This window comes from Microtus pennsylvanicus, chromosome 7 (assembly GCF_037038515.1).
Source record: "Microtus pennsylvanicus isolate mMicPen1 chromosome 7, mMicPen1.hap1, whole genome shotgun sequence".
NCBI classification, from domain to species: Eukaryota; Metazoa; Chordata; class Mammalia; order Rodentia; family Cricetidae; genus Microtus; species Microtus pennsylvanicus.
The window spans coordinates 67,482,502-67,497,573 of NC_134585.1; the positions used below are offsets into that span (position 1 = coordinate 67,482,502).

Sequence of the window (15,072 nt, forward strand, 5' to 3'; positions counted from 1 at the left end):
ACTGCGCTAGTGCTGTGTATGAAGACACGGTGTGAGCAGAGCCTGTGTGTGCACGACTGCGTGTGCTGTGTATGAAGACACGGTGTGAGCAGAGCCTGTGTGTGCAGACTGCGTGTGCTGTGTATGAAGACACGGTGTGAGCAGAGCCTGTGTGTGCAGACTGCGTGTGCTGTGTATGAAGACACGGTGTGAGCAGAGCCTGTGTTGTGCAGATTGCGTGTGCTGTGTATGAAGACACAGTGTGAGCAGAACCTGTGTGTGCAGACTGCGTGTGCTGTGTATGAAGACACGGTGTGAGCAGAGCCTGTGTGTGCAGACTGCGTGTGCTGTGTATGAAGACACGGTGTGAGCAGAGCCTGTGTGTGCAGACTGCGTGTGCCTGTGTATGAAGACACGGTGTGAGCAGAGCCTGTGTATGCAGACTGCGTGTGCTGTGTATGAAGACACGGTGTGAGCAGAGCCTGTGTGTGCAGACTGCGTGTGCTGTGTATGAAGACACGGTGTGAGCAGAACCTGTGTGTCTGCAGACTGCGTGTGCTGTGTATGAAGACACGGTGTGAGCAGAACCTGTGTGTGCAGATTGCGTGTGCTGTGTATGAAGACACGGTGTGAGCAGAACCTGTGTGTCTGCAGACTGCGTGTGCTGTGTATGAAGACACGGTGTGAGCAGAACCTGTGTCTGCAGACTGCGTGTGCTGTGTATGAAGACACGGTGTGAGCAGAGCCTGTGTGTGCAGACTGCGTGTGCTGTGTATGAAGACACGGTGTGAGCAGAACCTGTGTGTGTGCAGACTGCGTGTGCTGTGTATGAAGACACGGTGTGAGCAGAGCCTGTGTGTGCAGACTGCGTGTGCTGTGTATGAAGACACGGTGTGAGCAGAACCTGTGTCTGCAGACTGCGTGTGCTGTGTATGAAGACACGGTGTGAGCAGAGCCTGTGTGCTGCAGACTGCGTGTGCTGTGTATGAAGACACGTGTGAGCAGAACCTGTGTGTGTGCAGACTGCGTGTGCTGTGTATGAAGACACGGTGTGAGCAGAGCCTGTGTGTGTGCAGACTGCGTGTGCTGTGTATGAAGACACGGTGTGAGCAGAGCCTGTGTGTGTGCAGACTGCGTGTGCTGTGTATGAAGACACAGGTGTGAGCAGAACCTTTGTGTCTGCAGACTGCGTGTGCTGTGTATGAAGACACGGTGTGAGCAGAGCCTGTGTGTGTGCAGACTGCGTGTGCTGTGTATGAAGACACGGTGTGAGCAGAGCCTGTGTGTGTGCAGACTGCGTGTGCTGTGTATGAAGACACGGTGTGAGCAGAATCTGTGTGTGCAGACTGCGTGTGCTGTGTATGAAGACACGGTGTGAGCAGAGCCTGTGTGTGCAGACTGCGTGTGCTGTGTATGAAGACACAGTGTGAGCAGAACCTGTGTGTGCAGACTGCGTGTGCTGTGTATGAAGACACGGTGTGAGCAGAGATGTGTGTGTGCAGACTGCGTGTGCTGTGTATGAAGACACGGTGTGAGCAGAAGCCTGTGTGTGTGCAGACTGCGTGTGCTGTGTATGAAGACACGGTGTGAGCAGAACCTGTGTGTGTGCAGACTGCGTGTGCTGTGTATGAAGACACGGTGTGAGCAGAGCCTGTGTGTGTGCAGACTGCGTGTGCTGTGTATGAAGACACGGTGTGAGCAGAAGCCTGTGTGTGTGCAGACTGCGTGTGCTGTGTATGAAGACACGGTGTGAGCAGAACCTGTGTGTCTGCAGACTGCGTGTGCTGTGTATGAAGACACGGTGTGAGCAGAGCCTGTGTGTGCAGACTGCGTGTGCTGTGTATGAAGACACGGTGTGAGCAGAGCCTGTGTGTGCAGACTGCGTGTGCTGTGTATGAAGACACGGTGTGAGCAGAACCTGTGTGTGTGCAGACTGCGTGTGCTGTGTATGAAGACACGGTGTGAGCAGAACCTGTGTGTGTGCAGACTGCGTGTGCTGTGTATGAAGACACGGTGTGAGCAGAACCTGTGTGTGCAGACTGCGTGTGCTGTGTATGAAGACACGGTGTGAGCAGAAGCTGTGTGTGCAGACTGCGTGTGCTGTGTATGAAGACACGGTGTGAGCAGAACCTGTGTGTGTGCAGACTGCGTGTGCTGTGTATGAAGACACGGTGTGAGCAGAACCTGTGTGTGTGCAGACTGCGTGTGCTGTGTATGAAGACACGGTGTGAGCAGAGCCTGTGTGTGTGCAGACTGCGTGTGCTGTGTATGAAGACACAGTGTGAGCAGAACCTGTGTGTGTGCAGACTGCGTGTGCTGTGTATGAAGACACGGTGTGAGCAGAATATGTGTGTGCAGACTGCGTGTGCTGTGTATGAAGACACGGTGTGAGCAGAACCTGTGTGTGTGCAGACTGCGTGTGCTGTGTATGAAGACACGGTGTGAGCAGAACCTGTGTGTGTGCAGACTGCGTGTGCTGTGTATGAAGACACGGTGTGAGCAGAGCCTGTGTGTGTGCAGACTGCGTGTGCTGTGTATGAAGACACGGTGTGAGCAGAACCTGTGTGTGTGCAGACTGCGTGTGCTGTGTATGAAGACACGGTGTGAGCAGAAGCCTGTGTGTGCAGACTGCGTGTGCTGTGTATGAAGACACGGTGTGAGCAGAACCTGTGTCGTGCAGACTGCGTGTGCTGTGTATGAAGACACGGTGTGAGCAGAGCCTGTGTGTGCAGACTGCGTGTGCTGTGTATGAAGACACGGTGTGAGCAGAGCCTGTGTGTGCAGACTGCGTGTGCTGTGTATGAAGACACGGTGTGAGCAGAACCTGTGTGTGCAGACTGCGTGTGCTGTGTATGAAGACACGGTGTGAGCAGAGCCTGTGTGTGCAGACTGCGTGTGCTGTGTATGAAGACACGGTGTGAGCAGAGCCTGTGTGTGCAGACTGCGTGTGCTGTGTATGAAGACACGGTGTGAGCAGAGCCTGTGTGTGCAGACTGCGTGTGCTGTGTATGAAGACACGGTGTGAGCAGAGCCTGTGTGTGCAGACTGCGTGTGCTGTGTATGAAGACACGGTGTGAGCAGAACCTGTGTGTGCAGACTGCGTGTGCTGTGTATGAAGACACGGTGTGAGCAGAGCCTGTGTGTGCAGACTGCGTGTGCTGTGTATGAAGACACGGTGTGAGCAGAATATGTGTGTGCAGACTGCGTGTGCTGTGTATGAAGACACGGTGTGAGCAGAACCTGTGTGTGTGCAGACTGCGTGTGCTGTGTATGAAGACACGGTGTGAGCAGAACCTGTGTGTGTGCAGACTGCGTGTGCTGTGTATGAAGACACGGTGTGAGCAGAGCCTGTGTGTGTGCAGACTGCGTGTGCTGTGTATGAAGACACGGTGTGAGCAGAACCTGTGTGTGTGCAGACTGCGTGTGCTGTGTATGAAGACACGGTGTGAGCAGAACCTGTGTGTCTGCAGACTGCGTGTGCTGTGTATGAAGACACGGTGTGAGCAGAGCCTGTGTGTGAAGACTGCGTGTGCTGTGTATGAAGACACGGTGTGAGCAGAGCCTGTGTGTGCAGACTGCGTGTGCTGTGTATGAAGACACGGTGTGAGCAGAACCTGTGTGTGTGCAGACTGCGTGTGCTGTGTATGAAGACACGGTGTGAGCAGAACCTGTGTGTGCAGACTGCGTGTGCTGTGTATGAAGACACAGTGTGAGCAGAACCTGTGTGTGCAGACTGCGTGTGCTGTGTATGAAGACACGGTGTGAGCAGAATATGTGTGTGCAGACTGCGTGTGCTGTGTATGAAGACACGGTGTGAGCAGAACCTGTGTGTGTGCAGACTGCGTGTGCTGTGTATGAAGACACGGTGTGAGCAGAACCTGTGTGTGTGCAGACTGCGTGTGCTGTGTATGAAGACACGGTGTGAGCAGAGCCTGTGTGTGTGCAGACTGCGTGTGCTGTGTATGAAGACACAGTGTGAGCAGAACCTGTGTGTGTGCAGACTGCGTGTGCTGTGTATGAAGACACGGTGTGAGCAGAATATGTGTGTGCAGACTGCGTGTGCTGTGTATGAAGACACGGTGTGAGCAGAACCTGTGTGTGTGCAGACTGCGTGTGCTGTGTATGAAGACACGGTGTGAGCAGAACCTGTGTGTGTGCAGACTGCGTGTGCTGTGTATGAAGACACGGTGTGAGCAGAGCCTGTGTGTGTGCAGACTGCGTGTGCTGTGTATGAAGACACGGTGTGAGCAGAACCTGTGTGTGTGCAGACTGCGTGTGCTGTGTATGAAGACACGGTGTGAGCAGAGCCTGTGTGTGCAGACTGCGTGTGCTGTGTATGAAGACACGGTGTGAGCAGAACCTGTGTCTGCAGACTGCGTGTGCTGTGTATGAAGACACGGTGTGAGCAGAGCCTGTGTGTGCAGACTGCGTGTGCTGTGTATGAAGACACGGTGTGAGCAGAGCCTGTGTGTGCAGACTGCGTGTGCTGTGTATGAAGACACGGTGTGAGCAGAACCTGTGTGTGTGCAGACTGCGTGTGCTGTGTATGAAGACACGGTGTGAGCAGAACCTGTTTGTCTGCAGACTGCGTGTGCTGTGTATGAAGACACGGTGTGAGCAGAGCCTGTGTGTGTGCAGACTGCGTGTGCTGTGTATGAAGACACGGTGTGAGCAGAACCTGTGTGTCTGCAGACTGTGTGTGCTGTGTATGAAGACACAGTGTGAGCAGAGCCTGTGTGTGCAGACTGCGTGTGCTGTGTATGAAGACACGGTGTGAGCAGAACCTGTGTGTGTGCAGACTGCGTGTGCTGTGTATGAAGACACAGTGTGAGCAGAGCCTGTGTGTGCAGACTGCGTGTGCTGTGTATGAAGACACGGTGTGAGCAGAGCGTGTGTGTGCAGACTGCGTGTGCTGTGTATGAAGACACGGTGTGAGCAGAACCTGTGTGTCTGCAGACTGCGTGTGCTGTGTATGAACACACGGTGTGAGCAGAGCCTGTGTGTGCAGACTGCGTGTGCTGTGTATGAAGACACGGTGTGAGCAGAACCTGTGTGTCTGCAGACTGCGTGTGTTGTGTATGAAGACACGGTGTGAGCAGAGCCTGTGTGTGTGCAGACTGCGTGTGCTGTGTATGAAGACACGGTGTGAGCAGAGCCTGTGTGTGCAGACTGCGTGTGTTGTGTATGAAGACACGGTGTGAGCAGAGCCTGTGTGTGCAGACTGCGTGTGCTGTGTATGAAGACACGGTGTGAGCAGAACCTGTGTGTGTGCAGACTGCGTGTGCTGTGTATGAAGACACGGTGTGAGCAGAGCCTGTGTGTGTGCAGACTGCGTGTGCTGTGTATGAAGACACAGTGTGAGCAGAACCTGTGTGTGTGCAGACTGCGTGTGCTGTGTATGAAGACACGGTGTGAGCAGAATATGTGTGTGCAGACTGCGTGTGCTGTGTATGAAGACACGGTGTGAGCAGAACCTGTGTGTGTGCAGACTGCGTGTGCTGTGTATGAAGACACGGTGGGAGCAGAACCTGTGTGTGTGCAGACTGCGTGTGCTGTGTATGAAGACACGGTGTGAGCAGAGCCTGTGTGTGTGCAGACTGCGTGTGCTGTGTATGAAGACACGGTGTGAGCAGAACCTGTGTGTGTGCAGACTGCGTGTGCTGTGTATGAAGACACGGTGTGAGCAGAGCCTGTGTGTGCAGACTGCGTGTGCTGTGTATGAAGACACGGTGTGAGCAGAACCTGTGTCTGCAGACTGCGTGTGCTGTGTATGAAGACACGGTGTGAGCAGAGCCTGTGTGTGCAGACTGCGTGTGCTGTGTATGAAGACACGGTGTGAGCAGAGCCTGTGTGTGCAGACTGCGTGTGCTGTGTATGAAGACACGGTGTGAGCAGAACCTGTGTGTGTGCAGACTGCGTGTGCTGTGTATGAAGACACGGTGTGAGCAGAACCTGTTTGTCTGCAGACTGCGTGTGCTGTGTATGAAGACACGGTGTGAGCAGAGCCCGTGTGTGCAGACTGCGTGTGCTGTGTATGAAGACACAGTGTGAGCAGAGCCTGTGTGTGTGCAGACTGCGTGTGCTGTGTATGAAGACACGGTGTGAGCAGAGCCTGTGTGTGCAGACTGCGTGTGCTGTGTATGAAGACACGGTGTGAGCAGAGCCTGTGTGTGCAGACTGCGTGTGCTGTGTATGAAGACACGGTGTGAGCAGAACCTGTGTGTGTGCAGACTGCGTGTGCTGTGTATGAAGACACGGTGTGAGCAGAACCTGTGTGTGCAGACTGCGTGTGCTGTGTATGAAGACACGGTGTGAGCAGAACCTGTGTGTGCAGACTGCGTGTGCTGTGTATGAAGACACAGTGTGAGCAGAACCTGTGTGTGCAGACTGCGTGTGCTGTGTATGAAGACACGGTGTGAGCAGAATATGTGTGTGCAGACTGCGTGTGCTGTGTATGAAGACACGGTGTGAGCAGAACCTGTGTGTGTGCAGACTGCGTGTGCTGTGTATGAAGACACGGTGTGAGCAGAACCTGTGTGTGTGCAGACTGCGTGTGCTGTGTATGAAGACACGGTGTGAGCAGAGCCTGTGTGTGTGCAGACTGCGTGTGCTGTGTATGAAGACACAGTGTGAGCAGAACCTGTGTGTGTGCAGACTGCGTGTGCTGTGTATGAAGACACGGTGTGAGCAGAGCCTGTGTGTGCACACTGCGTGTGCTGTGTATGAAGACATGGTGTGAGCAGAGCCTGTGTGTGCAGACTGCGTGTGCTGTGTATGAAGACACGGTGTGAGCAGAGCCTGTGTGTGCAGACTGCGTGTGCTGTGTATGAAGACACGGTGTGAGCAGAACCTGTGTCTGCAGACTGCGTGTGCTGTGTATGAAGACACGGTGTGAGCAGAGCCTGTGTGGAGACTGCGTGTGCTGTGTATGAAGACACGGTGTGAGCAGAGCCTGTGTGTGCAGACTGCGTGTGCTGTGTATGAAGACACGGTGTGAGCAGAATCTGTGTGTGCAGACTGCGTGTGCTGTGTATGAAGACACGGTGTGAGCAGAACCTGTTTGTCTGCAGACTGCGTGTGCTGTGTATGAAGACACGGTGTGAGCAGAGCCTGTGTGTGTGCAGACTGCGTGTGCTGTGTATGAAGACACGGTGTGAGCAGAACCTGTGTGTCTGCAGACTGTGTGTGCTGTGTATGAAGACACAGTGTGAGCAGAGCCTGTGTGTGCAGACTGCGTGTGCTGTGTATGAAGACACGGTGTGAGCAGAACCTGTGTGTGTGCAGACTGCGTGTGCTGTGTATGAAGACACAGTGTGAGCAGAGCCTGTGTGTGCAGACTGCGTGTGCTGTGTATGAAGACACAGTGTGAGCAGAGCCTGTGTGTGCAGACTGCGTGTGCTGTGTATGAAGACACGGTGTGAGCAGAGCGTGTGTGTGCAGACTGCGTGTGCTGTGTATGAAGACACGGTGTGAGCAGAACCTGTGTGTCTGCAGACTGCGTGTGCTGTGTATGAACACACGGTGTGAGCAGAGCCTGTGTGTGCAGACTGCGTGTGCTGTGTATGAAGACACGGTGTGAGCAGAACCTGTGTGTCTGCAGACTGCGTGTGTAGTGTATGAAGACACGGTGTGAGCAGAGCCTGTGTGTGTGCAGACTGCGTGTGCTGTGTATGAAGACACGGTGTGAGCAGAGCCTGTGTGTGCAGACTGCGTGTGTTGTGTATGAAGACACGGTGTGAGCAGAGCCTGTGTGTGCAGACTGCGTGTGCTGTGTATGAAGACACGGTGTGAGCAGAACCTGTGTGTGTGCAGACTGCGTGTGCTGTGTATGAAGACACGTTGTGAGCAGAACCTGTGTGTCTGCAGACTGCGTGTGCTGTGTATGAACACACGGTGTGAGCAGAACCTGTGTGTCTGCAGACTGCGTGTGCTGTGTATGAAGACACGGTGTGAGCAGAACCTGTGTATCTGCAGACTGCGTGTGCTGTGTATGAAGACACGGTGTGAGCAGAACCTGTGTGTGTGCAGACTGCGTGTGCTGTGTATGAAGACACAGTGTGAGCAGAGCCTGTGTGTGCAGACTGCGTGTGCTGTGTATGAAGACACGGTGTGAGCAGAACCTGTGTGTCTGCAGACTGCGTGTGCTGTGTATGAAGACACGGTGTGAGCAGAACCTGTGTGTCTGCAGACTGCGTGTGCTGTGTATGAAGACACGGTGTGAGCATAACCTGTGTGTGTGCAGACTGCGTGTGCTGTGTATGAAGACACAGTGTGAGCAGAGCGTGTGTGTGCAGACTGCGTGTGCTGTGTATGAAGACACGGTGTGAGCAGAACCTGTGTGTGTGCAGACTGCGTGTGCTGTGTATGAAGACACAGTGTGAACAGAGCCTGTGTGTGCAGACTGCGTGTGCTGTGTATGAAGACACAGTGTGAGCAGAGCCTGTGTGTGCAGACTGCGTGTGCTGTGTATGAAGACACGGTGTGAGCAGAGCGTGTGTGTGCAGACTGAGTGTGCTGTGTTGAAGACACGGTGTGAGCAGAACCTGTGTGTGAAGACTGCGTGTGCTGTGTATGAAGACACGGTGTGAGCAGAACCTGTGTCTGCAGACTGCGTGTGCTGTGTATGAAGACACGGTGTGAGCAGAGCCTGTGTGTGTGCAGACTGCGTGTGCTGTGCATGAAGACACGGTGTGAGCAGAGCCTGTTTGTCTGCAGACTGCGTGTGCTGTGTATGAAGACACGGTGTGAGCAGAGCCTGTGTGTGTGCAGACTGTGTGTGCTGTGTATGAAGACACGGTGTGAGCAGAACCTGTGTGTGCAGACTGCGTGTGCTGTGTATGAAGACACTGTGTGAGCAGAACCTGTGTGTGTGCAGACTGTGTGTGCTGTGTATGAAGACATGCTGTGAGCAGAACCTGTGTGTCTGCAGACTGCGTGTGCTGTGTATGAACACACGGTGTGAGCAGAGCCTGTGTGTGCAGACTGCGTGTGCAGTGTAAGAAGACACGGTGTGAGCAGAGCCTGTGTGTGCAGACTGCGTGTGCTGTGTATGAAGACACGGTGTGAGCAGAACCTGTGTGTGTGCAGACTGCGTGTGCTGTGTATGAAGACACAGTGTGTGCAGAGCCTGTGTGTGCAGACTGCGTGTGCTGTGTATGAAGACACAGTGTGAGCAGAGCCTGTGTGTGCAGACTGCGTGTGCTGTGTATGAAGACACAGTGTGAGCAGAGCCTGTGTGTGCAGACTGCGTGTGCTGTGTATGAAGACACAGTGTGAGCAGAGCCTTTGTGTGCAGACTGCGTGTGCTGTGTATGAAGACACGGTGTGAGCAGAACCTGTGTGTGCAGACTGCGTGTGCTGTGTATGAAGACACAGTGTGAGAAGAACCTGTGTGTGCAGACTTGGTGTGCTGTGTATGAAGACACGGTGTGAGCAGAACCTGTGTGTGTGCAGATTGCGTGTGCTGTGTATGAAGACACGGTGTGAGCAGAACCTGTGTGTCTGCAGACTGCGTGTGCTGTGTATGAAGACACGGTGTGAGCAGAGCCTCTGAGTGTGCAGACTGCGTGTGCTGTGTATGAAGACACGGTGTGAGCAGAGCCTGTGTGTGTGCAGACTGCGTGTGCTGTGTATGAAGACACTGTGTGAGCAGAGCCTGTGTGTGTGCAGACTGCGTGTGCTGTGTATGAAGACACGGTGTGAGCAGAACCTGTGTGTGCAGACTGCGTGTGCTGTGTATGAAGACACGGTGTGAACAGAACCTGTGTGTGTGCAGACTGCGTGTGCTGTGTATGAAGACACGGTGTGAGCAGAGCCTGTGTGTGCAGACTGCGTGTGCTGTGTATGAAGACACGGTGTGAGCAGAACCTGTGTGTCTGCAGACTGCGTGTGCTGTGTATGAAGACACGGTGTGAGCAGAACCTGTGTGTGCAGACTGCGTGTGCTGTGTATGAAGACACAGTGTGAGCAGAGCCTGTGTGTGCAGACTGCGTGTGCTGTGTATGAAGACACGGTGTGAGCAGAGCCTTTGTGTGCAGACTGCGTGTGCTGTGTATGTAGACACGGTGTGAGCAGAACCTGTGTGTGCAGACTGCGTGTGCTGTGTATGAGGACACGGTGTGAGCAGAGCCTGTGTGTGCAGACTGCGTGTGCTGTGTATGAAGACACGGTGTGAGCAGAGCCTGTGTGTGTGCAGACTGCGTGTGCTGTGTATGAAGACACGGTGTGAGCAGAGCCTGTGTGTGCAGACTGCGTGTGCTGTGTATAAGACACGGTGTGAGCAGAACCTGTGTGTGCAGACTGCGTGTGCTGTGTATGAAGACACGGTGTGAGCAGAACCTGTGTGTGCAGACTGCGTGTGCTGTGTATGAGGACACGGTGTGAGCAGAGCCTGTGTGTGCAGACTGCGTGTGCTGTGTATGAAGACACGGTGTGAGCAGAGCCTGTGTGTGTGCAGACTGCGTGTGCTGTGTATGAAGACACGGTGTGAGCAGAGCCTGTGTGTGTGCAGACTGCGTGTGCTGTGTATGAAGACACAGTGTGAGCAGAGCCTGTGTGTGCAGACTGCGTGTGCTGTGTATGAAGACACGGTGTGAGCAGAGCCTGTGTGTGCAGACTGCGTGTGCTGTGTATGAAGAGTGTTGTCAGGGCTCACAGTGTCTTAAGCCTGGCAGATATGGAGCTTCCCCTGTGACATCTTACATGTTCCTCCACAGTAATATGTTAAGACAGAATTCTTCAATTCCTCTTTGAAATTTGCTTCTCTTGGACCCCACAAGATCAACCTTGAGGACCCCCAGACACTCTGCCTTCCCCTCCACTCACATCCCTCATCTTGGTACCCCATACTTAAAAAGTCCTGTTGGAGTGTGTTTCAAAATACTCAAATCTCTACCACATCTATCCTCTCCACCCTGATCCACAATGTCACTACTTCACCTGCAGTACACCCTACACAACAGTCACTGGGTCACCTGCACCCCATCCCACCCCACCACACTCAACAGTCACCAAGTCACCTGCACCCCACCCCACCCCATTCTTAGCAGGGAAGTCTATGATCACTTCTGCGAGCTTACTTTTCAGCCGCTTGTCCAGGTACTCTAAGATCACTTTGAACGTCTGGACTGATGCGAGGATCAATGATCCGAAGGCCAGGGACCCCGTGTGGTATCTAGGTGAAGACAAAACAGGGCATAAAATGAAAAGTTGTTCTGTATACACAGGTGCCTCTCAAACAGTTCCATGGATAAAAGGGAGGGAGAAAACAGGGCTTCTTGTAATCTCTTATTCAAACTGATAGAGCTTTCCACAGAAAGTTTGAAAGCAATTATGCATCTTGTCTTTATAACCCATAATATGCTCTCCTAGAAGGGGTCTTGGCCTGATCAATGGGGCCACAAGATAATTCTTTTGGTGTCCAACAGTATGCCCTATCATCTCTGGTAACCTATGGGATTTAGGACATTGACGAGACACGGGATTGCAAAGCCGTGTAACTAGAGCATCTACGAATCTCAAGTTGTATTTTCAGCTCATTAGCGCCTTTCCACTTGAATTCACTCGCCAAGCATAAACACCAGAGCACAAACTGTAGCTGAAGAAAGGAGCATGGAGTTCAGTGCTGAGCTTACCGCACCGCTCGTCCGAAGGCAATGAAGAGCGGGTATTTCGGGATGTCCTGGGGTTTCCTCATGGCCCAGTAGTATGAAGCAAAGGCCCCCGCGAGGGTGCACTGACCCAACGCAATGACAAAGTTTATAAGCCAGAGGAAGGCAAAGAGGTTGTACATCTGGAAGGTCATGATGTAATTGTGATACTCATTCTTTCCACTGTAGGAAGCGAAGTTACAGGATGCCCCGGGGCAGACTTTGGGAATGTTAGTTTCAGGAAAAATCTGTGCTCAGAAGAAGATACGAGAACATGGCATTAAATGTGGGTCTTATCTTTCCTTGCGGCTCCCCAGCTGGGTAATTTGTCCTCTTTTCATTACTTTTGGCTGCTACTTCTCTGGTATATTAACTAATGGAATTCTTTAATGAGTTCTGGAAAGGGCTGATTTCAATCCACATGCACCCACCTCTCTCCCTACTGTACTTTTACATGTTATTTGTGCTTTCATTGCCACAGCAGCTTCCTGGATTTACTGCAGAAAAGCGAGCTCTGTTCCACCTGCTACATCCAATGCTTTCCTGAAGACCCCTCCCTTTCTTTCTGTACCAAGTTCCCCTGCATCTGTTTCATGATGTGCGATAGCAGAATTCTTTTACTCACATCTGGGTCACAAGTTTCATCTTCATAGATACATTTCCCCTCTGGGACCATAACTTTGAATATTGGTACTCCTGATGTAGCCAAGAAACTGAACAACCTTGATTAAGGATAAACTATTTACTGTTAAATTAAAGATAAACAGATAAGAAAACCATAATCGGCAGACTGTGGAGGAATGAGCTTTAAAGGCCTTTTCTTCCCATGTTGTACCGATCATCTTCCAGGAGGCTGATACTAATGCATCATGGGCCAGTTGCACTGACAGGGCCCTGACAAACCAGTGAGAAATGGAGGACACTGCTTAGTTATTGCCAAGAATAAGCATTAGAACAGAACACATACCTGTGGCTTCTTTAGGGGGGAAATTAAATTTGATCGACAAATTTTTAGGCTTGGAACCTAATCCAGTTACTTCTTTAGGTTGTTCCTTGTCTTCACAGGAATGAAAAGCCCTGGGTGTGAGGTCTGGTCTTGAGCAGCAAGGTGGACTCCAGAGATAAAGAAATCCATTATGGAGAGAGGGGAGGAGGGTCGGGGAAGGGAAGTGGGAAGGCACTTATGAGCCAAGGGCAATCACATACACACACACACACACACACACACACATATATATATCAATCATACATCTACATACACATATACATATATGTATATATATGTGTGTGTGTGTCATGATGAAATCTATTATTTACACACACATACATATCAATCATATAGATACACACACATATACATATATGTGTATATATATATGTGTGTGTCATGATAAAATCTATTATTTTACACATCAACTTAAAAAGGTAACAGCAGAGGTCAGCGGCCAAAGGATACACGGCTGTCACCGCCCAGTAGGAGATGCAGACGGATAGCAAGATGAAAGTTAGAATCGGGTACATGAGCGTGCTGGGGAGGTAGCCGATGGCCCTGAAATGAAGCCAACAGCTGATGTTCAGCAGGAATCCGGATACCCAAATGTTCGCGTGTAAAGAACTAGATGCAAGCCTTAGACTGGATTTCTGAAACAGTGCTAATGGTCACTGATAATTTTCTTATTTTCTTCAGCGGTGGTCGTAGCAAGTCCTGAGCTGGCTTTGACATACATTCATGCATTTTAAAGACGGGTGTTCTCCAGTGCTGAGGTCAGCTCCTGCACAAGACTTCCAGTCCCCTTCCCTGCTGAGCAACCAGCAAGGTTTTGACAGACCACAGCCCTGTGATGTCTTCCTGTTTAGACTCTTAGCTTCCTAAAGTGAGAGAAGACCTTCAGACCTTCTGCTACAGTGTGAGATTCCTCTCCTGATTTAGAAACCTCTGTGCTGTGTTCTACGCTGCGCTGGCCTTTGCTGCAGGCACCGCGCAGGGAACTATAATGCGGTTCATGCCATCCTACGAAGAGTCAGACAGGCCTTCCTCATCTGCCCTCTGACATCTCACACCCACCACTTCCTGGGGAAGAGATGATTGTGTTATCACCCCCCACAACACAGGAACCCGTTCAGCGGGTTTTCCTTCTAGGACATTTCACCACATGACAGTTTGCCAAATGTTCCCAGCTAGATTGTCACTAGCAGCTTTTAAGAAGTTGCTCCAGTCTGTCTCCAGATTGAACACATTCCTATTCTGTATTGCCAAGGAAATCTCCCTGCATCAAATGCACCTGCACACATGCCCCTCCATGTCCTGTCTCACACCAGAGCTCTGCTGCCTTCCCTTCCTGCACACTCAGAATTTAAGCTGTTAATTCAAAGTTTACTCTGAACTCTGATCCATTTATTCCGGCCCTTACTTCCCCTTTGACAATCTATCAACCTGTCACGGTGATGCTGGCCCTTCAACACCGCACACACTCACGTACACACCACACAGTTGCACACACATGCACCACACACATTCACTCCACACACTCACCTACACATTGAAGGTTGATAGATGTGCGTTGGGTTATAGTGAACTACACAATAACGTACCATTTAAAAAATACACCCAGAAAATCAGTAGTTTCAGGGGATAATGACAGGGCCTCCTTTATTGTAAGGGGGAGAGTTTAACCAGCAGCTTGTTAGCTGTTAAACCACTGGTTTCGGGTGGCACTATGATTATAATAATATGGCAATTTTGTTAAAATAGTCCTTAAAGACAATTAAAAATAATTCTGCCCTGGGTGGTTAACAACTTTGTTTCCACTGTTGTAAGCAGAGGGTCTGTGGCTTCCTGGGGGAGTTTTCCCTGCTCCTCATTCAAAACCTGACTGTACAGACTTTCTCAAGTGACCATTTGGAACAGTTTGGAGACTATAGATACTATTGAATCTTATGAAAGATGGTTTATTTTGTAACATTTTAAAAATGAGAGTGGCCCTGGGTATGAAGTGTGCCTGAATTATGTGTTTCTCATACAGAATGTATAGTCAGGCACTCAGGAACCAGCACTTCGTCCACGAGGAAGGCGTATCGTGCACGCACACTGCACAGCACACAATTGATATCATGGGATTACAGTGATTAGGACTTCTGCAAATTCTCTCAATCGGTGACATTAACACACGTGCCACCATGGGATAATGGGACACATGGTACCGCCAACCCCATCTGTACTTCATGACTGACATTCTCCTCGCATGTACATGTTCACATGTGTCTGTGCACAGGCTACATAGATTCTTAGTTTGCACTGTGGATGAGAGACAGAAAGGACTTGGAGGTGACCTTGACGCCACTAAGTGGAAACATCTGAACTAAGCACGTTCTTAATGTTCTTTAATTTCTTCCTTAAAAAGTCCTGGTGGTGTGGGTACTGCAGGGAAGATGGTCCATTTGCTGA

General features: G+C 51.3%; 1 protein-coding gene across 2 annotated transcripts in view; it reads right to left on the reverse strand.

Moving 5' to 3' along the window:
- The window catches only part of Slc44a5 (solute carrier family 44 member 5), a 263,585-nt gene that overhangs the window by 25,015 nt on the left and 223,498 nt on the right, over nt 1-15,072 (reverse strand). For both annotated transcript variants that reach the window (XM_075981038.1, XM_075981039.1), the window contains 4 exons: nt 13,084-13,176; nt 12,253-12,340; nt 11,613-11,875; nt 11,058-11,152 (listed from right to left, as the gene is read on the reverse strand). In XM_075981038.1, the coding sequence (XP_075837153.1) occupies nt 11,058-11,152; nt 11,613-11,875; nt 12,253-12,340; nt 13,084-13,176 (539 nt within the window). The remainder of the gene's footprint in view (nt 1-11,057; nt 11,153-11,612; nt 11,876-12,252; nt 12,341-13,083; nt 13,177-15,072) is intronic.